The sequence below is a fragment of the Tyto alba genome, unplaced genomic scaffold, assembly GCF_018691265.1.
Source record: "Tyto alba isolate M040663 unplaced genomic scaffold, T.alba_DEE_v4.0 Super-Scaffold_40, whole genome shotgun sequence".
Lineage (NCBI taxonomy): Eukaryota > Metazoa > Chordata > Aves > Strigiformes > Tytonidae > Tyto > Tyto alba.
Window position 1 is genome coordinate 14988398 of NW_024881316.1, and position 23315 is coordinate 15011712.

A 23315-nucleotide genomic window follows, 5' to 3' on the forward strand; every position below is an offset into this window, starting at 1 on the left:
GAAGAGGAAACTTGATTATTGGACATGTGACAATGAGTTGGTCTAGAAAAAGTAAAATTATATCCATTTATATATATGTAATTTTAGTTTAAGAAGACTGTTGCTTGGGCTTGTTTGGAGAGGTTAAAGGACTTGCTTGTGAGATTTAATTCTTGTACAGTAGAAATACTCTAAAGGCTTTATCTTGTCTGGACCTTCAGAGATCCTTTATTATTGATCCATGTACAGTAATCAAGACTGTCAAGTTCTCTGAACTGTGGAAGATTCAGACTTACTTTTGCTCCCAGAAGAACCTAGGGAAATGGCGTCTGAATGGAAACAGAAACTGCTTTTCTTAGGTTGACCACAAATTGCTTTGCAACTTTGTGGAAAGCTCCAGGCATATCTAAAGATAAAGCCTTCAAAGACCTTATAATCCTTTGATTATTTGTATATAGATAGAGCTGCTTGTGTCTTCTCAATACCTTCTAATATAAATCATTGGTTATCCTAAACATATGGTGACATTTGAGACCTTCCAAACCTACTATATTAGCTGCTGTTTTCAACAATGCAATCTGACAAGTCTGGGTATTTGCCCATTCCTGTTTCTGTTAAAAGGTATTTGTCAACCTTAAGTCTTTCTACATATATGAGCTAAACCAAGACTTTTAAAAAAAGCATTGTTTGCACAGTTGTGGAACCTGCTCTGATTTTCTTCCAGGCAGGGTGAAGGGAGTAAGACTGAAAGAGGGGAGGTGGTGAACAGCATAAAAGAGGAAGGAGACTAGGACAACCTCTAGTTCTTTGGCACCAACAGGTTGCTGACTGGTATGGATAACCCAAATACATCTGTTCATAGACTGTTTCTCTTACTTTACCAGCAGAAAAAATATTTGAAACCTACCCCCCCAGTAAACGTTCAGTTTGCTTATTGTTTCTTTACACTTTATTTTTTTCACAATAGCAATGAAAAACATAAGCCATTTCCCCTTTCTAAAGATGTCCTACTAGACCTCACCCTTTAAATTCCGATGAAATTTAGCCTAGTGCAGAAGGAAAAGCTGTACTTACTGTAGCTTTAGGCTGGGCCTCATTGCCTTGTGCATACCAGTGTTAACCAATCTTTAAAGATTTTACAAAAGATACTGAAGAATCAGTCTGTAAGAATTCAGAATAATATTTGCTCGCTTGTATAAAATGTTAGTTTCCTCTGATATAAAAATTCTCACGCAACTGTGGAGTTGCGTATCCAAAGAAATTAAATTCATACTTTTTTTTTTTTTTCCTGTTGGAACAAATTCCTTTGTCTTGTGTATTCCTTAAAATTGATTTTATTGTAAAATCTCTCATCTGGACTTCAAATTCTGAAGAATTTTGTATCAAAAATTTTTGAGTATCGCTCTATTCAGACAAATGCTTAAGATGGTAATTATCAGAAGGCCCATTATTCTAAAACTCAGTTGTCAAAAAACTTGTTTGAATATTGGGTTATTAATTTTACATTTTAGGAATTGGTACTATGGAGAAAAGAAAACAAAGTGGTGACAGTGAAGCAGAAACCCATTCTTACTTTGCAGGTACTGGAGTCTGTGCAGTCCTTTTGGATTTTGCTTGTGATATTGTCGTCTATAAGGTCTTCTCTGGTGGATTTCTATACTTACTTTGTAAATGGTAGTCTTGTTTTTTTTTTCTTCCTCTCTAAACATTATTCATGATGTTCAGTGAGCAAAACAGAAAATGTAAAATCCAAGGCCTTTTCACCCTGTGTTGTGTAACAGTATCAATATGATATACTACATGTGTTTATCTATTTTATTGAATATATTTGAGTGTCTATTTTGTATTGATGTATGAAACAGTGGTATAGCTTTCAATTGATTCAAATGAACATCATAAAAGGAAAAAGAAACAGTTGATCAGTCTGCTCCTGTAAAACAATTCCCTGCAGTCAGACTGAACAGAAAAATTCTGTGACCTAAACTGGAAAAAACTAATGTCAAAATCAGTTAGCATGTGTAAGCACTGTAAAATATTGAGGTAAGGCTTAAACAGTTGTCAATACATACATGTGTGCATGTTTTCCAAAACTCTATTAAGACCCCTATGTAATATCAAAGGCATACAAATAGAAAAATGCCTTCCTTAGTGGATGATGCTTTGTCAAGTATCAAAGTAATATTCTGGGGGAAAAAACAAAGTACCTGTTCTTTTGTTTACTTCACTTTTTAATCTAATTGTCAGTTCTCTCCTGGTAGAAGTCAGAAGAATTTCTGTTTAAATGTTTAAGATGTTTGATCAAACACTTACCTTTGTTCAGTCGTTTTCTTTGTTAAATTAGAAGCAATTCATGATTGCAGTCCAAAGCCTGAATATATTCAGTTCAGTGTGGGACAGGTACTAGTTCATAAAAGACGTGGCTATTCAGGAGTCATTGTTGGATGGGATGTAAAAGCTAACACTCCAGAAGAATGGCTACAACACAAATATCCTCCAGTGAAATAGGTTTGAATGTATTGAAGTCTTGCTTTATTAATACATACACATAATAGCTCCAGTGAAAGAATTCAGAAACACTGTTACAGGCAGATTTCCTGCTAACCAAATGGAAAATACTCGAGTCCCATATCACCTGTGCCGCTGCGCAGCACCTCCACTTCTTCTGCACTGTTGGCCCGGTACAGCTTTGCTTTTGCACCACTGATGGGTTAAGCTTTGCTGGCTAGGGTGGTACTGGCCATGCCTCAAATTAAAATTACTCACTTTTAATACAAAGTGTTGTATTTAAAGTATGAGTATCAACCTATAATGTTTGAACGGATTTCTCATTGTGTATTCCTTAAATTGGGAGGCTGTTAAATCTTTTATGTGATCATCCATAATTGGTAACAACTTCATTGCACCTAGGAAGTGCAAGTAATCCTTTGTGTTTAATCAGTTTCAGTTAGAAAGCAATGTTTTGGGGGATCTGGATTCTTGGAATGCAAATCTATTTAACAATGTATTTCTGTTAGAATTCTTGAAGCTTTTGAAATTCTCTAGCCTAAGTCCCTGTGGTATTTGAAAATCGGATGCTAAATCTTTGTTGACAGTGCTGGTCTGATAATGCAGTGCTGCATGCTCTGTGGGCTGGCCGCTGACATGCCGCGTAAGTGGCAGGAAGGCACTAATCGTTAAGTCAAAGGGGATTGAAAATAAGAAAAAAATGAGAAACTCTGCCTGTAGCAGAGAATTCATGTTCAGCTGGGAGCAAACATTCAGTCCTTTTTTGTGCGTTTTGTTCCTTCCACGCTGTAATTTCTTCCACCTGCCACTTATTTTTGGCTTCTAAAATGCCTGTATCCTTGCTTTCTTTTCTCCTCTCCTTTTCTTCTCTCACCAACAGAACACCCATGAATTTCCCATCAGGTGTTCTGATTCTTTTGATGCGCCGTGTATTGTTCTGTTCTCCCAGCGACCCTTGTGTTCATCTTTATTGTTTTAATTTCAGTAGTGATGACACATGGTTTAAATGTATTTTTTTTTTTTTTAACTTGCCTTTACCTATCATGTTACATCCATCAGCTATGCAAAATGCCTTCTGATCTTTACGAGGCAACTGTTAAGCTTGGTCCTTGCAAATCCCCTCTAAACATCAGCCAGGCTTTCAGCCCAACTTTTCCTTGCATTTGTTTAACTTTTATTCCTTTACTAAATTGATGAGCAGAGGCCACTGCCTGTCACACTTTGATGCTAACTGCTTCATAAACCCCAGTTATCTGTCTGTATTCATCCATCATGTTTTTGTGTTTAGATTGTGGGTTACTATAGGCATGAATGTTTATGGATAGTAGTGAACGTGGTGGGACCCTGGCCTGTGATTTGTTTTCAGAGGCACTGTAAAAATAATTGTAAGCCACATTTTTCCTTTCTTAGCTGGAATATTTTTATATATACATAGAAGTTGCCTTAGCTCTGTCCAGGATTGGGACCAAGATTGTCAGAGGTGGTACCATGTTCTGAATTTGCCTCTTTCTCTCTGGTATTCTCTGTTGCCACTTGTGAAGGAAGAAGGGTGACTAACAGATTGTGATGGGACCTATACACAAAAACCAGGGATGTTCTAAGTCGTGTTTCTTGCAAGATCTAGGGGAGAAAAGGTTAATTAAAATCTTGATTTTTAAAAAATGCTTCAGATATGCCAAGAACTTCATGTATTGCAGTTCTGGTTGCTTTGTATTTAATTTTCCAAACTGATGTTGGCAAGATCATAAAAATGAACTTGCTGTATGTATATATTGAGTGGGTTTAGGTTCTGTAAGCCTAGTGAGATTTAACTGATTATATAATGTAATCTTTAGTCATCATCTCCCCTTGAGGCTATTTATTTCCTTCTATTTTTACAGGATCTAAAAGATACTTCTCACTATCAAATTCTAATTAACAATGCAAATGGATTTGGCAAATCTACATCTTACATTCCTAAGGAAGAGATAACAATTACTATGGGATTAGAGGTAATATTTATTTTTTATTCAGTTGCAGCTTCATTATCCTGTACATTTAAAAGTTGGCTGACCTTTGGCTTAATAGATACTATCTATCTATTTTGCAAAGTTAGCAAAAACTAATAGAGAAAGCAGATGAACAAATTACTGCTGTACTTTCAAATATGTGTTTTTGGAAGGTGATAAATGACCAAACCCAGGTACTGCCTACTTCAGAGTATCCCACTGCCTAGTTTTGTAAGCGTTCCAGCAACTTGACTTCTGTTATGTACAGGTTGTTGCAGACATGGACTTCTGTTTTAGGAATTCACTGACCTATCAAAGTTGGACAAGTCATTTAGTCTCTTTCTACTGGATCTAGAAGGTATACTGGTTTCTCAATTCCACTTTGAAAAATCTGCATTTCAAACAGCTCCTGCTCAGCTGCTGTGCAGACTGAATAATGTTTCCCTTCTTGACTGCAGAACTCCCTGGGAGCCAAAAATTTTGTTTTGTGTATCATGGTCTTGGAAAATTTGATTTCTTGCTTATGCAAGGTACACCTGATTCTTAAACTTGTCAGAGACTCTGATCCATAAAACAGCCATGAGGCATGTGTGCCACATACAATGGCTTTTTGCAAGGGACCTAGTGCTATTGTGGATGCCTTATTTTAAATATTGGAGAGTGGCAAAATCTGTATTTAAAATAACGGCAAGTAGCTGAAGCATTCATCTAACAGGGGATGTTGACTTGGTCTAGTCAAACAGAGGAGATTCCAATTGGCATCTTTTGCCTTTCAGGAGAACCCCCCCAAAGGAATTGTGTAAGGTAGACTGGCCTGAAGACTCTCTCCATGCTCTCTTTTGAAACTGTGCCACTGCACGTGAAGGACCCCTCTCAATCAGTGGGGCCAAACAATGGGATGCCATTACCTCTTTTATTTCGAAGAAGCCTTCGTTCCAGTCCTTGTTTCTGTTTTAGACGCTGATTGTAATATAAAATGTGCTAACATGCCTGAACTTAGGAGCAGAAACTATGCTGTCCCAGATAAGTGTCATAAGTATTTAAAATAGTTCTGACCACTCTGATTTAGGTGTCTAAAAAATAAACCTTTCATTGTGTCAGTCAGCTGGCTACTTTCAGTTACCTTTATAGTCCCTGAGGAGAAACAGATACCTCACCTTAAACATTTACCTTGTGTAAACTAGACTTTAAGATATCAAATTGCTTTATTCACTTGCCTGATGGGCTGATTCTCCTCACAGTTTATTAGGGGCACTGATGGTAATAAGCTCACAAAATCAGACATTTGAAAGTTGTCTAGTTGAGATTAATTACAAATGGTGAGCCATGCCTATACTTCAAGCTGAAAAGAAGGTCTGTGGATTGCCCTCGCTCAGCCTTTCCTACAGCCTAACAGGCAGAGTAATTTACTGAAGAGTTGAGACTGAGAAAATGCTCAGACTTGTCCTAACCCTTTCCCAGTTGACAGTTCCAACCCGCTCATTGTAGGCTTTCTGCGTCATGACAAGGCATGTAACTTTGTATCTTCAAGGTGGACACTCTGGTATCTAAGGCCATCAACTTGGTGTGTCTTCACCATTTCCCTGACTACTTTACTGCTCCTGCTGCCTAATTGGATTGGATAACTGATCCAGATGAAAAAAACCCCAACAAATAGCTCTACCAGAAACAAATGAGTGGCAACTACTTCAATAAAAAGCAGTGCTGATATTAAAACAGCAATGCACGTAATATCTCATATGTTCAGCATTTGTAGAGTACTATGAGAAAGCCACTGTTCTGATGACATATTAGGTTCTGATGACAATTAGGTTAAAGTACATGGAAAATACCACTGAAAGTGTCTCTCTGTGCATCACGAATTTAAAAACTAATCAGGAGTTTTCAGAAAGTTAATTGTTGTAACATTAATGATTCTTCTCAGCATCAGTTTGTATTTATTGCTAATTCTGGTGCTTATTCAACTTGAAATATTATTTTCTGAGGTGCATCACCCTGATAGGAAAGCCTAATTCAGTTGATCAAAATACATCGTGCAGCCACGGCTGAAAAAGCTCTGTCCTCAAACTCAACTGCATATTCAGTTTGCCATTACTTGGGATGGGAATTAATTTCCTTCCAGATTTCAGAGGAGAGGTTTAAATACAGCCCAGTTTCAGCTGGGAGTACTAAAGGTTTTGCACATCAAATATCTTGCCCTTTTACAGGGATGAGAGGAAGAATCTAAACAGTTAAGGACTGTACTTTCAGAATTAATTGTAACCTTAATTTTAGGGGATAGAGCTAAATAAAGGCCAACAAGAACTGGAATATTTCTGGGGAGGGCTTATAGTAAGTAAATTCTCCAATACTTTGACTACCCTCTCTACAAAAGCATGCATTGTGCTGCTTTCAAGTGATACATGCAAAGGAAGTTAATCTTTTTTGCACCTGGACAGGTAAGTTAAGAAACCTACTTTGGCTCGCTACACAAACCTCACTCTTCGTATCCTCTCTTAACTCTGCTTGCTATCATAAGAATAGCGTAAAAAATAACAAAAAACTCAAGAAAGCATAAAAATTTTATTAAGAAAATGTGTAGGATTTGAGAGTTTCTAGAGCAACTTGTTGCTTCTGTTTTCTTTTCCCTTTATCTCAAACACAGCAAACACTCTACAGGAAGCATAAGCAGTAGCATTCTGGATTCTTTCCTGCAGAGTCAGTGAATGTGGGGAGTTCGATACATGACTGTCTATGTGGCCTCCCCATTCTTTTGTTTCTTCTTCTTTTATTAATAAAGGTTTTCCCAATGAGTGGCCAAACAGTCGACAGACTTCTTGAGCCTTCTGCTGCGTGTTTCCAACAGCAGCCACGCATACTTGACGGCTGAGAGGTAGAAAAAGCAGCACAGTAACAAGCAGGGCCAACTGGTGTAGTATTCCTGCTAAGCAGTTTTTTTTTTTTTTTTTTGTTAATGCCTCAGCTTTTGTAACCACAGAGATGTAAGGCACATCACCTTCCGCCAGCTTCTGTTTGATAGTTTAGGAGTTTGAAGAGGGAGCGTGTGGAGAAAATGTCAGCATCCTCATCAGCCATGACCAGGCATTTCTAACACCTACATGCTGCAGTGTGACTGTCTGACCACAATCAGAGTTAATGTCTCAAACATCTGATGGGGAACTTTGGCAAAGGAGACGGTCCCTATGGAAATGCCGGAATCGTGCAGGTAACAGGGAGGTGCGGCGTTGGGAGGTGGGGGTGGGCCCGCACCTTTCCGAGCCTGGACTTCCTTCTCTTGAGCGACTCCATGAAGAGCCAACGGAGAGGCCGTTTTTGTGATGCACGTGCCAAGAGGAAGGGTCGGATGGCAGTCATGCCTGTGGGGGGAGGAGAGGAGCTGCTCCCCAGTGACCCCCAAGCCCACTGACCCATTTCCAGAGAGCTCCGAGGGTGCAAACTGCCCACGCACCGGGGCCCGGAGGGTTCTAGAAGGATGAACTGCGCATGACACCTAATTAGCCTAATGAATCCAAGTACCCACCTGGAGGAGGGGTGAATGATTATAAAAGGACACGAATCAAACCTGTGCATGGTGCCCCTCGGGAAGTGGGCCTCAGGGGTGGTGGGGACAACACTGGAACCTGGACTGGTAAAGTATCTCTCCACTCCTTCCCCATTTTTTCCTCCTTCTTTTTTCTTCTCTCCCACTCTCCATTTTCCACATCTATGGCTCATTGGTACATGTTCTAACAATTAAGGCTTGTTGGTATATGTTGCATGTTGTACGGTCTGTTGGTGTATTTATGGTTTGCTGGTATATGCTGTAAGTTTTGTCTCAGCCACTGTTTTCATCATATTTGCAAATTTTGGTCAGTATTTGAGTTTTTGCCTAGCTGCTATTCGTTATGCCACTGTCGAATTTCAAGTAAAAACTGGATGTTTGAAGAAACCTTTTGGATGATAGTCGTCACTCCTTGTACCACACAGAGAATTAGAAACAACCTTGCCCTAGCCCATGGAGTGGGAGGGGACCCGTAGGCATCAGTGGTGTGTGCTGCAGAGCAAGAGTTCTACCCTTGCTCCAGGCATTTGGGTAGCCTAGCTGTTAGGCATAGTAGCCCATACTTAACCTCACTGGCCTGATTTCCAGACTCCTCTCTAGATACCTCTGAGATGACACACTTCTAACGTCTCCAGAACTGCTAGCAGCAGCGAGTTCAGCTTGCTTCTTGGACCAGGCATGATTCTTTAAAAAGGTAAAATCCAAACCTGGATTAAACTTCCATCTGCCTCCCCACTGTCAGTGGGACAAGCAGGACTTTGAACAGTTAATGCCTAAAATATCGAGACTCTGAGCTTCATGTTTTGATGCTGAGCAAGCACTGTACATGTTTTTTTTTCAGATCATGTCAGCAACTAAGAGTAATGGGAATTGGCAAGCGTACTTAGAATTATCAACATCTGGTAACACGCTTGTACTTTCATGAATAAACACAAATTAAATCTACACTTGCTGATGTAACCAGTCAAATTCTGTTGACCTGATATTCAGAGTAGATTATACTTCCAATGAAAATCGGTAGGAAAATTTTATTACACTGCTTTTGCACAGGAACACTGCAGAAAGAACAAGCTGTATCTTCTAGGCTGAACCGCATTAATTTTTAAGTTATATTTAAAACAAATACTGAAATCTTTGAACATAAATTTTAATAGGTATAAAGGAAACTATGTGCTCCTGTTACAAACAATATAAATTATGTATTCACATTAACTCTTATCTGAGGCTGTAAAATTTGTGGTATGAGAGAGAACTTACCGAAGGGCGTCTACAGCTTCTGGTGTATGGTAGAAATGAGGTGGACTGATGGTAACAGAGGTTCCTAACTTTTCAATGAGTAGATTGCAAACATTCTGCATTTTTCCAAAATCACTGAATATAATACAGACCTGGGAGTGAACACAGACATCACACAAATATTTTTTTTTTTTTATTTTTCCCCTGTGATTCAACACTTGTATTTAAATAAGCATAAAGCCAGATATGTACAAACTCATTAAATGTACTAGTTCTGTATGTAACTCCAACATTTATTTACTCAGAACACTTCTATATAGCCCCAGAGATTATCATTAGGTTTGCAACAGAACAAAGTTCATAAAATGGCTTAAAATTGAGGATTAAGAAATGCTTTTCTGTAAGGAAGTTCGGCATTCTTGGTATGTAGACAATGTGAAGAATGAACGTGCTGTTCAGGACACGTAACTAGATGCATCCTGGCTCTTCCCTTTTTAGATTACTAGATGTTAATTATGCAGAAGCCCAGGCAAAATGATGTGGAAAACATTGTCCAGTAAGGACAACTGCATTTTAATTCCAAGCATCAGCTTCAATAAAACTGTAAGACTAGACTAATCCTAGCCCATTCCAGCTTGCAGTGGGCTCGAAACCCAGTGTGGCTGAGCAGACTCACTCCAGTGCCTATAGAGAACTGGGCACTTCAGACTTGGATTAAAAAAAAATTAAACTTCTATCTGTAGCTTTGGCAATACGAAGCATTAAATACAGATGCATCAGGAATTCAGGTGCTTTCCCAAGTGCTAGAAAGCAGGCATCACTATTAGCCCTGGATCCCCAGCCCTGGAGCCTTCCTTGTGGGAGAGTGCCAGCCAGGTGGCCAACTTTTCCAGGCAGGAGTCAGCCTTTTTCTGTGGCAGAGCACAGTTGCCAGGAGCAAAGCAGTGATGCAGATTTGCTACAGTATTCAGTAATCAGAAATCCTGAGTCCCAAACTCTTTTTGTCAAATAACTAAATCCTCCTCTTCACTTCCCAGTACAGTGCTCTCACCACCAAGTCAGGATCACCTTTTCTTTTACCACTGATGCTTTTTTTTTTTTTTTTTTTTCCCCCCCCACCGTAACGTAGCTTCAACAGGAGGGGAAGAAAAAAGCTGTGGTAAAGAAAAGTCCACTGCCAACTCCTGTGACATACACTCACCCCTGTGATTGCTGCAGTCCAAGCATCAATGTACCCCAGTGAAGGGGATGGTACAGAAATTTGAATTACAGCATGTCAGCTGCACTGCAGTAGCTTCATGTGTGCATACCATAGATTTGCCTTGCAGAAAATGAGATAACGCAAGGAAGTTGAATTTTTCAATAAGAGAGGAATTTTTCAATAAGAGAGGAAAGTATACCCTGTATACTTCTTATACAGGGTAATGCAAAAAATGGGTTCCAACAATCATCACGAAGTATTTAACACTCATCTTGTTACCCTTAGTGGCCTCTCAGGGCAGTACACGTACCTCATCCTGGCTTGAATGCTTGCACTTTGGCTTCACATAACTAAGCCAAAGATGGGTTTGGGGCCTTAAAAACTGACCAAGATGGAGTGGATAAATGATAAAGAGTCACACCTGTTGGTACAAAACTGCACCAAGTCTGCATGTTGATCTCAGCTGTGCACCCTTTATCTGTAACTTGGGGGTTGGATCACTTTCTGGAAGGTGTGAATCTGAACAAAGACTGAAGATGAGACTAAACCTAGATTTTGTTTCTTTAGTGGGAGTTCTTGCCATATATAAAAAGCATACATCCTCTTGTGCTGGTTTGCCAAAAAACTGTCATAGTTGTATTCTGTGGAAAGTTGAAAGTCTCACTCTGAGGACTGTCAGTGTTTTCCAGATTGCTATCAGTGTTTACAAGATTAGTTCCCTCAAGGGGTTGAAAAAAAAGAATGATCAAACAAAAGAACTGTGGGTCTTAAGCAGGTGTGTGGGGTTTTTGGTAGTAGGGGAGGGGGCTATGTTGGTGGCCCCTGTGCGAAGCTTCTCAAAAGCTCCTCTGGCTCCAAGCTGGACCCACATCTGGCCAGGGCCAAGCCAGTTAGCAACGGTGGCTGTGCCTCTGTGAGAACATATTTAAAAAGGGGAACCTGAGAGGGGCTTGGGACTTGTGAGGAGGAGTTGGGAGGAGGAGGCACACCCAAGTCAGTGGAAGGAAGGGGAGGAAGTGCACCAGAGCAGAGACACCTGCATCCCTTGGTGAGATGACAGGGCTGCCTCCCTGCCACCTGTGGAGGCCTGTGGTGGAGCAGAGGCTGCCCTGGGGCCTGCGGAGGAGAGGAGCCCATGCCAGGACAGAATGCGCTTAAAGGAAGTCAGGGCTCTGAGGGGAGAGGCAGCCCCCGCTGCTCTCGTTCGGCGCTGGGAGGACGGCAACACGTGGGGGTGGCCCCCGCTGGAGCAACACGGGAACAGCTGCATCCCGTGGGGAGGATTTGCTGCAGAGAAGGTTCACGGAGGACTGTCGGCAGCGAGAGGAGAGACACATGGAGCAGGGAAGGAATGTGCTGCGTTCAGCCCACCTCCCGAGAAGGGAGGAGCAGTGGGCTGACTGTAACCCCCGTCCCCTGTGCTGCTGTGGGGGCAGGACGCAGAGAGATGGGGAGCAGAGCTGAGCCCGGGAAGAAGGGAGGGGTGTGGGGGAGGTGTTTTGGATGTGGCAGTGCTTCTCACCACCCTACCTTGTCTGTTAAATGTTGTCTTTGTTAGCGTTTGAATTAAAGTGGTGTTCTTTTCTTCTTCCCCTAACAAGTCTGTCCTTTGCCCATGACTGTAGTGGGTGAGCCATCCCTCCCTCTCCTTATCTGGATTCCTGAGCCTTTTTGCTTTGTTTTCTCCTTCCCATTCCTGAGAGGGGAGGGAGGGAGTGAGCAACTGCATGGTGCTTGGTTGCCCTCTGGGCTCAAACCACAACAGCAAACGATAAGCCGCTCAGACTGGGGCAATTCTGGACACTCAGGAACCCTGTTGTTAAAAAGGAAGCATGTAATCAGGTACCCTCAGGGGCAGCAAACAACTGAACAATAGCTGTGAGTTTTGTTGGGTTTTCCCCCTAAAAATCACAGTTTCATTTAGAGCTAGATGCAGTAAATTCCACTTACATTTACAGAGGATACCTGAGCATTAAAATGCAAAGCAGTGTTACAGTTGCTTCAGTAAAATTGTGATTAAGGTTAAAAAGTATGAAAAAGTAGTATGAGAGTATGCAAAACCATTATGAGCATTATAAGGTTTGGGTAAGGCTGTAAAGGACCAGAAGTTATGGTTATAATGAGGCAAGTATATTGAGAAATGCACAAAACCAGCATAATCTTCATCCCCTGAGACCATCATACAATAAATGAACTATTAAGATTAAGACACTATAGAGCCTTGTGGTGTCATATGCAACTTCATTCTTCTAAATATTCTCCTCTGCTATAGCATGAATTAAAATTTATCTCCTTACAGTTGAATGTGCACCTTGAATTCTTAATTGTACCTTAAAACACCTGTTTGTCTGGAACTTTCTTCAGTCTTATAAAAACTCTTACAGTGGACAAATGGTAAAAAGAGTTTATAGAGTGAAATAATGTGTGACTTCTATGATTTTATTTATAACACAAATATAATGGCAAACTCTTTAGTAAAGAAGTGAGTGTAAGTTAATTCATGCAAACATGCTGGTCAATGGAACTTCATTGGTTTATGAAGCCACACTAATGAAACAAATACATACATAAAGTGAGAAGCAAGGAGAAACTAATCTCTGCACAGAGTGACCATACTGTTACTTAAGTGTGTAGGGCAGCCAAAACAGCAGTATTATGGTGAGATTTTTCAAGTTCTGACACTCAGGTCCCAGGCAAACATGTGACTTTTGAACAGCAACTGCAGCTGGTCCAAGCTGCCTACAAATGAACACTAAATCTGTGTAATTCACTTCTCATGTACAATCTTTGTTGTATAAAAATTAATAGCAGAAGTGAGATGATTGGTTAAGTTACCACTTAAGACTGAAGTTGTAAGCCTAAGCTTGTCTGTAGCCTAAATAATAATTCAATATTGTTATATTTAAATATAGCTTATCTAAAAAAAACATGAGGATTTAAACTGTCATTACAGTAGGTGTCTACTTTATGAAGTTAAAGTAATTCAGACAATGACACTGATGCATACCATTTAAGTTCCTAAAGATGCATTTTAAATTAAAAATTTTGTTCTCTAAATTCTTGATTATTTCTTTGTTTAATGCTGTTATTTTAATTAGAATATGCCTTAAAGCAAGCCAGGAAACTAAAGAGGCTGAACCCTGTTTTAGGGGATTGTAAACAGCTATATAAAACAGGTATCGTTTTATTGCAGGCTTCCAGGTTTACTTAATAGAATCTGTAAATTTGTTGGGTAGTGATTAAAGTTCAATGCTCTAAAAAGATCCATTGACTGAAAACACATTATCTCCCTCAGTGAATGTTTCCAGCACAGCATTTATTTCTTACTATAGCATGAATGTGCAAAAATGTACTCCCTTGAGCTGCTTCTGAAGTACATATTATGGGAATAATCCCATTTAGCTTTCACACAGCACTTTTTACCTACAGAATTCCAAGTCAATTATGTAGGAAACAAGTAGCTTTGATTTACTTGCAGCAAGCTGATGGCAGAGTCATGTAGAATAGACCACCAGGTGCTGTTCAACCATGGCTTAAACAGATCTAGATTAGGGCTGCCACGCCACTGTGGTCCCCCATCCAATCTTGTCCTCTGCTTTGCATTGCCTCCATTTCAGGGAGCTAAAGTAATGCAAAAAATAAAAGCTAATCTGGAAAAAAAAAAAACCCTGTTAACTGGAGCAGCTTTCTGAACTGACCTATCACCTGATCACCTAAGTACAATTCCTTGCAAAAAGGAAGAGGGCAAAAAAGAGGTCAGGAAGAGCTGGGGGTGAAGGAGAGTGCAGGACCGTGGGTTTGCTTACACTGCCACAGAACAACCTTAGAGCTCCAGAACAAAATATTCCCTTCTGTAGCATCATGTAATATTTAAAAAGCATACATTTGTCTGAGAAGAAAATAATTCTTTATATATTATAGTAGCAGAAAGCAGGTTCTGCACACAACAGAAGACTGCAGCTGAACTCTGCTTTAAACTGCAGTCCTTAAATAGTTTCTTTGGACTACGCTGCCTTTACTGAAGGGAACATCTACTTCTTGGTGCGAGCAGAGTCTACAAATTTTCACTGGTCCTTGCTGCTCTTCTTAGTCTTTTTTAATTATTACTTTTGGTTAGGTTGAATACTTACCTCTGCTTCCATTTGGTAAGTATTTTCTACTCTACTAAAATCCTCTGTTACAGTCATATTTTCTTCCTAAAACAAAGTACAAGAAAATAAACTTAAAAGACAGAAATTAAACATCTGTTAGAAATGTATGTACATTGTGTCCTGTAAAAGTTGAACTGTTTTGGCCTATTACTTACGACTTTGTAACAGAAATTTGGAATTTTCCATGCAAATCTCTTCAGTTAAAAACTAGCTGGATGTTAAAGACTTCTTGATGTTATTTAAAGTAAATGATACAGTAGCTCTATAATGTAATTTCACTGCTATTCACTTAAAGAGAACAATTAGGTCTTAAAAGTCACTGCTAGCTAGAAGCTGTGTATATCAGTGTGTAACTGTAAGTTTGCCTGGTTCAAAAAACTAGAAGCTTCAGTTCTTTTCAGAAAGTCAGTATGTGAAAACCGCTTTACAGACCCCTATTTTAAGATATTTGAACAGTAGGGGCTTGTAGCAAGGTGATGTGAACAATGTGAACTGAGCACTGGTTATTCTGGCAGAATGGTAACCCTTAAAAGAAGCTATTCCACAAGTGACACTTTAGCATTAGGAGCAGCTATATTATTCAACATAATGGCTGCACAGAGCACTAGCAAATCCTGGGAGACTTAGAAATAAGATACTGAACTAACCAAGCCACAGAATAATTCCAGTTACATCTGAATATCTGACCAGCTTGCTAGCAGTCTAACAGTCACATTTCTTTCACCCAGTTCCCTCTTTGGTAAACAGTTTGGATGAAAAATATTGTAAAATTGCTATAACACAAGAAAAAAACCACAGTTTACAATTTGATTGTAAATATTATTTTGCATTTAATACCCAGGAACTGTAGGGAAGCAGATACTAAACCTTCCAATTACTGAAAAAATTTTACTTACTATTTGCATAGGAAAACAGTATTAGTTTTCAGTGTTGATGTTACATCTTAATTAATAAAATGACCTAAGGAGGATTGTGAAAGAATGCCATAAATTGATGAAGGAATTGATAAAGCTGACAGAGTGACCCTGAAGAAGCAACACTGAAATTAAAACAAGGAAAACCTGAGATAAGCAACTATCAAGCAGGGAAATACAAAAGTGGCTAATTGAACCAAGGAGAGAACTAGAACTGTGAGTGAGCTTTTCTCGTTAACAATGTAAAAACACGCCCTCGAGTAGGAAAAAGCCCCTTACCAAGAAAAGACGCTTCTTTGCTGAACATGGACAGTTAAAAAAGAGTGGACACTGGCTTTAAATCGGCATGAGGCTGGTTGTTGGCAGATGAGGAACAAAGTGATAAATGAAGGAACCAATGGTTGTTACCTTAAACGTGTATTCATGGAGTTGGAAGTGCATGAATAGGTCGCTTTCTGTGTGCAGTGTGCTGACTTTGTGAAATTACCACCTAGCACCCATTTCTGCACAGACACGGATTAAACAAGTATCTCGACTCTGTATTTTTCGGCTCATTGCACACTGGATAAAAGACTTGGGACAACATTGACACGTTTCAAAAGATGCTTTGTGTCAGAATATTTCCTACAGATGCTCAAATCTTCAAGTTTATCATGTAGCATACATCCATAAATTTTATATAAATGACATTAATCATGAGAAGCATTTTCCTTTTAAAATATCATATGGAAATTAGATCTGTAATTACCATTGCACCACAGCCTACAAGAAACAAATTTTGAAATCTCAATTTTATGATTGATTGGCAGTGCTCAAATTCAAACACAACAGTCCTATTTTTGGATAATGTCTTCTGGTAAGGGCAAGAGCCCGGGCCAGTTACTCCCTGAAAAACTTCTTTCCCCTTCTGCAGTCACAGGTTTGAGGTACTTTGGCAGCGTGGCTGGCTGTCGTTTGCTAAAGACTGCTCAAGTCAGTCCAGCACCAACAACTCATTTAATTTACAAAATGGAGCAAATCTTACTATTTATGATAGAATCCAATTACAATTGACAAGAAAGGGGTTTTTTTTACAGCTCTTGCATATCTTATAGAAATAACCACACAGAAAATCTTTCTTGTACACACATACTGTAGTAGTTCAACTACAACTGAAATTACTCTGAAGTTTTATTACAGTATTGTTAACACAGAAAAAGTGCGTTTGTTTTTCCTTGTCCCTGCTCCTTAATCCTTTTTTAAAAAAGGTTCTCTTTCCTGCTGAATGGATTAAAGTCTTCTAATCTGGTTTTGCCCTCTGCAAGGTTCCTGTGTATTTAAGGACAGTGCCATCCTGTGGCTCCAGGCACTATTGCAAGATCAATGCAATCCGAGTAGGAGATCATTTTGTGCCGTCTACTATAAAATTTCTCTCACAGCTAATTTTCATCCCACCAGATTTGACAGTAGCTGCATGTGTTATTGAAGATAAATGGACGAAATAATCGTTGAAGTCACAACAAGGTGGCCAGGTGCGATGAATCTTCTGTTAGACACTTTGTTCCTGTTTGGGAGTGTGCTTGCACAAAGATGGAGAAAAGACAGGTAGGTGATGACAGAATTTTAAATTGGAATCAAGACTTCCACTACATCAAAAGCAAGAGGCTTTTTTCTCTACTGCTTATGGCTACTGTTCATATTTTGGCTGAGGAACTATCCATTTGATTGCAATAGCCACAGGAAAAAAAGTTTTCACTGTGACTTAGGGAAAGCTATACTTCTGATGTGTCAGGTATTCTGGATTTCTGGAATAACTTTCTCCATTTTCTAAATCTGTGGGCCACAAATCACAGTAGGAAATCAAATTAATATAACATTATTGTTATGTGATAACTACCCCAGAAACCACTGAGCAGTTCTTAACAGAATCACACTTGCATTCTGCCTATTAAGCCTGTCTTCTGAGCCAGCAGGGACATAAACCATCACTGCTGCAGGTACTCTGAAAACAAAAATGAAGACAACGGTCAAGATCCCACTGAACTTATAAGATAAAGCACAGTTCCAGACTTGTTTTCAGCAGAACAAAATCTTATTTTGGCCCTTAATATTTAGGCCCTTACTCTCAACTATCTGCTACCTTTGAACAGTATCTTCCTCACAGGACCATCGTGTCCACCCTCACAACACCATCGCTATTTACAGGAATGACTGCTCCCTTCCCCGGAGCAGAACGGGGGAAAAACTAAATAAATAATCAGCAAAAGCACACTTCAGGGAGACAGCTATAGAACAGTACAGTATGAGAAAAGCCTACCTGCAGATAAAGTTACGTGTTCTGCTCCTGGTTACTGAGTTAAAACTGGAGACCTTTTTATGAAACACAAGACCAGCCTTAGTAAGGGAAAGTGTAGTTTGGAAGTGTATGCTAGTGCACCGTTGTGGTATGCTGTGCTGGTATGTGTAGTTACTAATAAAAATACCTGGAGACACCTGGAAATATCTCTTAAAATTTTCTTGTACCTTTGCACTGATATATCTGATATAACTTTATATTATGAAAAATAAAGATACTTAAACAACCGAAAAGGTTAGTTTCTTCCACCTGAACATAACATTTATGTTCTTACTACTAAAGAAACGGGTAATGAGAGTCCTGTCTCCTAACAGCCCACCCACCAGTGTCCCCTGGCAGTTCAGGATGATAAGCACCTACATACAGTCAGTGTGTACCTCAGCTAGGCAACGGGTACCTGTGCTCCAGCCTCTTGTCCCCTCACCCTGTTCTGTTTGGCATTAGCCAGACAAAACAACCACCTAAAAATATACAGTGAAGTAGTTTCTGCTGCTTAATGTTCATTCAAGAAATAACAGAAGTATATGTAACAGTTACTTGAAGAAAGGTAAAAACAAGATTTATACTCTGCAAATATAAGGATACCTTGGGGACGTTTCTTGAAATATGGGGTAGTCTAAAAAAGGCGATGCCTCATGTAGGTTTCTACATTTCTTATTCAAGGATATATTGAAATTGGAAAATTTTCTAACTGAGTAAACAAAACTTGAAAATCTTTTTTTTCCACTGGCTGTGTGGATGTATACCCATAACTGTGACTCCTAAATAACAGGTTGGAAATATGGATAATATTGTACATATATCCAAGGATGTATCCCAGTACAGACAAACTCTAAGCCAGAGCCCACTGCATATAGATTGTGAGCTGGCTCGTTTTTGTTAAATAACATTCTGACCAGTGCAACAAATACTACCACTGTTCTTTTTAAACAAGACGGCCAATGCCAGTCAGATACAGTGATTAAAGAAAACATGTCAACTTCATACTACTCCCCAAATAAGTCATAGGTGATAAATACAAAATCAGTTTGCTTCTAGAGAAAGTGAAAAAAAATGTTACTTTTGAGCAGCTGGGCTGAGTAAGAGAGATTGGTTTCCCCATTGATTTTACTTTCCCTGCAGCCTTCAAAGCAGATTCTGTGCTCTGAAGTGCTGCATATACTTACAGCACTCTATAAATAAATGCTACTATGTGCATCTATTTCTGATTAAAATCCTGTAAATATATATGGAAATTAGGTGCTGCCCTCAGGCATCCTGACAAGCTGCTAATGCAAGCTCCTGCTGCTGCAAACAAAGGTTATGCACTTCTGGTCTCACAGACTTCCTAGGATTGCAACAACAAGGGTGAAGGAAATTGTTCTATGTATTAATTAAAAATAAATACAAAGAACAGCCAGCTGATTTCTAAAGAGGCCTTAGATACGCTTGCAACAACTAGAACCGTATGGAGATTGTGAAGAGATACTAATTTTACAGTGGTCTAGAATCGCATTAGCTACAAGTAATGTTAGCAAATGCAGTTAAGAATAAATTGCCAGCAGTGAGAGTTGTTAGAAAAGCTACAAGGCAAATAAAAGCTCCAGCAGTGGACTGATTTAAAATTGGATGGAACAAAGCACTAAAAATTATACCGCAGGGAACTGCTCTGAAAAAAAAAAAAACCTTCATGTTGTTTTTCTCAGAGTTCCCTAGAGCTAACACTCTGCTAACGCTGAGAAACCCACAACTTACGCAGCATTTCACAGTCCCTCAAGTAAGCAGAGCTAACATTTCCCTTCTCCAACACACGGCATCCCTGAAACAGCAAAAAATTACTGTGAAATTATTACAACTGTAATGAAACAGCGAATGCTCTCACATTGTAAGAACAGTCCACTCTCCACCTAGGTTACACCACCCCTCCTTACCCGTTCCCAGTACATTTCTGAATCTGATTACATACACACAAATAGAACCATTTGCCTGCCCAGGTCACACTCCATTTTACAATTATTTTTTCTAGGCTGGAGTAGTGTGCACAGCCCCTCTAAAGCACGCTCACTTATTTAACATCCTGCCTACTCCTTTTGCATGCTATCCGCCATATATCGAACGCTCCACGCTATCCTAATTCAATCAGGCTCATGTCAAAACTGGAAGTCAGTTACTCACTTTAGGGTAAACACCTGCAACTATCTTCCAATCCAGCCACACTCTGAAGAGCTACTTAATTACAGACAGGATAGAAACACCCCCCAATCTGGTAACTCACCATGGCAGTGGGTACAAAGCTGTTTTCTCTACTAATGAAAATGGATGCATGATGAGTTGCCTTGGCTCTCCCATTCCTCTTACAAGCCACCAGACTTTAAGCTCCATATTAACAGACTTAATAGAAACCGAAGGCGTTCAACCTGTAGCTCCATACTCAAATGCCCTGTTTCTGATCGAACAAGTCATTCTGATGGCAACGGAATTGTGCTCCCTGCGACAGACATGAACCACAGCCTTGTGTTCAAGAAAAATGTAGGGAACAGGATCACGTATCTAGCCCACAGCAGCTTCCTTGTCTCCTTGCCACCTAATCCCATAGCTGCAATACAAACTTTTTCTAATTCAGGAGTTAAGGGTTCTTTATTCCTGAACAGATGCTTTATTTAACTAGTACAGAAGCAGACACAGCCTCAATATCAGTTTTAAAAGAAAACAGTAAATGATATTTTGTTAGGATAAAAAAAGGTTGGAGACAGCATTTATCTTCAAACGCACACAGCATTTGAGACGTGGGCATACCATCTCCCTGTAAGCACATCACTGTTTAGGCCAAGTAACTCACGCTCTTACTTTGTGTTTACTAATACTGAATTCCATGGTAATGTCATGTTGTATCATGAAATCTGCGATTCTTTCTTTTTTCCTGCACTGAATAACTTGGTGTTGATAGCAAACTCTGTCATCTCCCTTTTCTGCAGCTCATTTGTGAATAACACTAAAAAGGCACAAATTTCCTGGGGAACTTCAATAGTAAGTAACTTTCAAAAGCAACCAATTGCTTCATCAAAGATCGGTTTTGTTCTGTTTGGAACACTGTCCAAAACTCTTTCATAAAATCCAAAATCAGCAGCACAACTGCTATGACAAATACCCTTATGGAGCATTTACAGCACAAAGCTTTACGAGCAAGACTATGCTTTTCTTCGTGTCACAAACTGACTTCCTGAGGCCAAAAAAACCTTATTACGGTAAAAGAACTTTTTGAGTCCATAAGGGGCTGCTGACACCTGAGCTGTCTCGATCACGGTTCATGTTTATTCGCACCTCTCTACTTATCTGGAACAAGAAAAAGGGAGGGAGAAGCTCTGTAGGCACGCCGCTACGACGCGGCCCTCACATCGTTATGCCGACGCTTGCCCGGGCGCGTAAGTTACGCTAGGTTGCTGCGTACCGCCCCCCCCCCCCCGTAGGCACGCGAGGGTGCCGTTCCACGCCCAGACGCCTGCAACAGCCGAGGCGGGGCGGTTCTCACACGCCCAAACCGGCGCCCCCCCCCCCCCCCCGGGGAGCCCGAGCGGCGACATCCCGCCCTCTTCCGCCGAGGCCGCCGCCCGGCGACAGGCACCCCCGGGCCGCCGCGCTCCTCCCCCGCTTCCCGCCAGCCTGGCCTGGGGGGGGCCGGAGGTGCCCGCCCCACAGGATCCCCCAGCCCCGCCGCTCACCGGGACGCCGCGCTGGCGGGCGCTCTGGGCGATGTACTGCAGCCGCCGGGCCACGCTGCTCCGCGCCGCCCCGGCCGCTCCCTTCCGGCTGCCCAACCGCAGACGCACCCGCGCCCGGTCCGGCCCGGCGCTCAGCTCCGCGCTGCCGCTCACGTGCACCTCCCGCCCGGGCGGCACCGGGGGGCCGCCACGTCCCGCCGGGGCCGGGGCCGGGGCCGGAACGAGCTCGGCGAAGAGGCGGGCGGAGGGCGGCGCCATGGCGGCGGGCGCCTCGCGCCACCGGCCTTGCCCACGTGACGCCTCCCCCTCCGCTCCCTGGCGCCATCGCCCGGGCGCCGCCATCGCTGCGGAGGTTGGGGCTGGGCCCGCACCCTCGTGAAATTGTTACCGGAAAGCGGCGATTAATTCGCTCTAAAGGCTCAATTTTGGAGGTTGAGAAAGCAGGCGTTCCTTATTACAGCGCCGGACACACAGGGGATGGCCTCCTCCTGATGTGTGTGTCCGAAAACAAAACCAACAGGCGTTTATACTACCTTAATCATACATATCAATTGCATATTTATCGTATTTTTATCATATTCATAACTTTTCCGGGAACTCATATGTTAATGTCTGTTACACATGTCTGTTGGAGTCCTCGGGTGGTTGTCAGAGGTCTTTAGATGAAGGCTCGTAGTCTTCGCTGTGGCTGCCAGTTGGCCCATCTGCGCAAACTCAGTCCTGCGGTCACGTATACCTTGTCTGTCAAGGCTGGCCTGGTCTGGTTTTGTTGCTAATTTGCAGCTTCTTTATGTTATTTTGCACCTGCTACTACAAGGCTGAACCGTCTCAAGATTATTTATGAGTTCCTCATCCTACAGTTATTCTAACTATTCCTCAAAAGATTAGTATTTGTTCTGCAGCACAATTAAATGGTTAAAACAGCTTAAATTGATCTTAGTAATTCTATTCCACAAATACCTATTTTCTAATAAACTTAGTTCACAGGTATCAAAATAGCTTGAATTTTAGAATATGATTTTGATTTTTGGTTATGTGGGTAATAGAGACTTAGCTATGAGGACATCGGCTATGTCAAGATCTTAGGAAAGAGCAACTAGTATTGCATTTGCCTCGATTACTGTGGAAATAGTTGCGGGCTCTGGATTAAAACACTGGGTGCCAGAAGAAACTGGCCTTGGTTTGGGAGATCAGCCAAAGGAGGGAATGAGCACGCACAAAGATGGAGCTCAGCCGGCAGACACAGTGAGGGAGGCTATCCGTGACCACCAAAGGACCCCCGCCCAACATAACCACGCATGCGTTAGGGACATTTGCATATGATAATGATTTCCAGGAAATAACATGAATATGCCAGTCAATGCCCTCCCCTCTTTGATTTTAATATCCAGGATTGCAGTCAGTGAGGTTAACCAGTGATTACTTGGAATAAAAGAATGGATAAGGTGAGGTAACTGATAAGGCCAATCATTATAAAGGTCAAATTAAGAAGTGAGCATTCTATGCATTTTTGAACCTTATATAACAGTGCCTCTGCTAAAAAAGTGCGCAAATATGTTGTGCTTTGTACCTGTTGGTGAATGCGTCTTTGGTGGAGCTATTCCCCCGTGCTCCCCAGCTCTGGAATAAAGAAGTGCCTGCTTATCTACTTCGTGTATCTACTTCGAGTTTTCTTCATGTTTGCGACTGCTGGCACGGCAGTTGCAGAAGTGGGTTGAGGCAGGTGGACGGGCTGCAGCCATTAGGAAGGCTGTGGCAGGAGAGGTG

At 41.1% G+C, this 23315-nt stretch overlaps 1 protein-coding gene and 1 long non-coding RNA gene across 2 annotated transcripts; one reads left to right on the top strand and one right to left on the bottom strand.

Moving 5' to 3' along the window:
* Window positions 1-494: 494 nt before the first annotated feature.
* LOC122154498 lies at window positions 495-8405 on the top strand. Its single transcript, XR_006166422.1, has 4 exons — window positions 495-810; window positions 1560-1653; window positions 4365-4475; window positions 7435-8405. It is a non-coding gene; the product is annotated as an uncharacterized LOC122154498 (long non-coding RNA).
* Window positions 7016-21829, bottom strand: IRAK1BP1 (interleukin 1 receptor associated kinase 1 binding protein 1). The gene is made up of 4 exons (XM_042803174.1): window positions 21549-21829; window positions 14581-14646; window positions 9271-9401; window positions 7016-7337 (listed from the first exon to the last, which is right to left on the bottom strand). The coding sequence occupies exons 1-4, from the start codon at window positions 21804-21806 to the stop codon at window positions 7067-7069; spliced, it is 726 nt and encodes a 241-aa protein (XP_042659108.1). The 5' UTR covers window positions 21807-21829; the 3' UTR covers window positions 7016-7066.
* Window positions 21830-23315: the final 1486 nt, after the last annotated feature.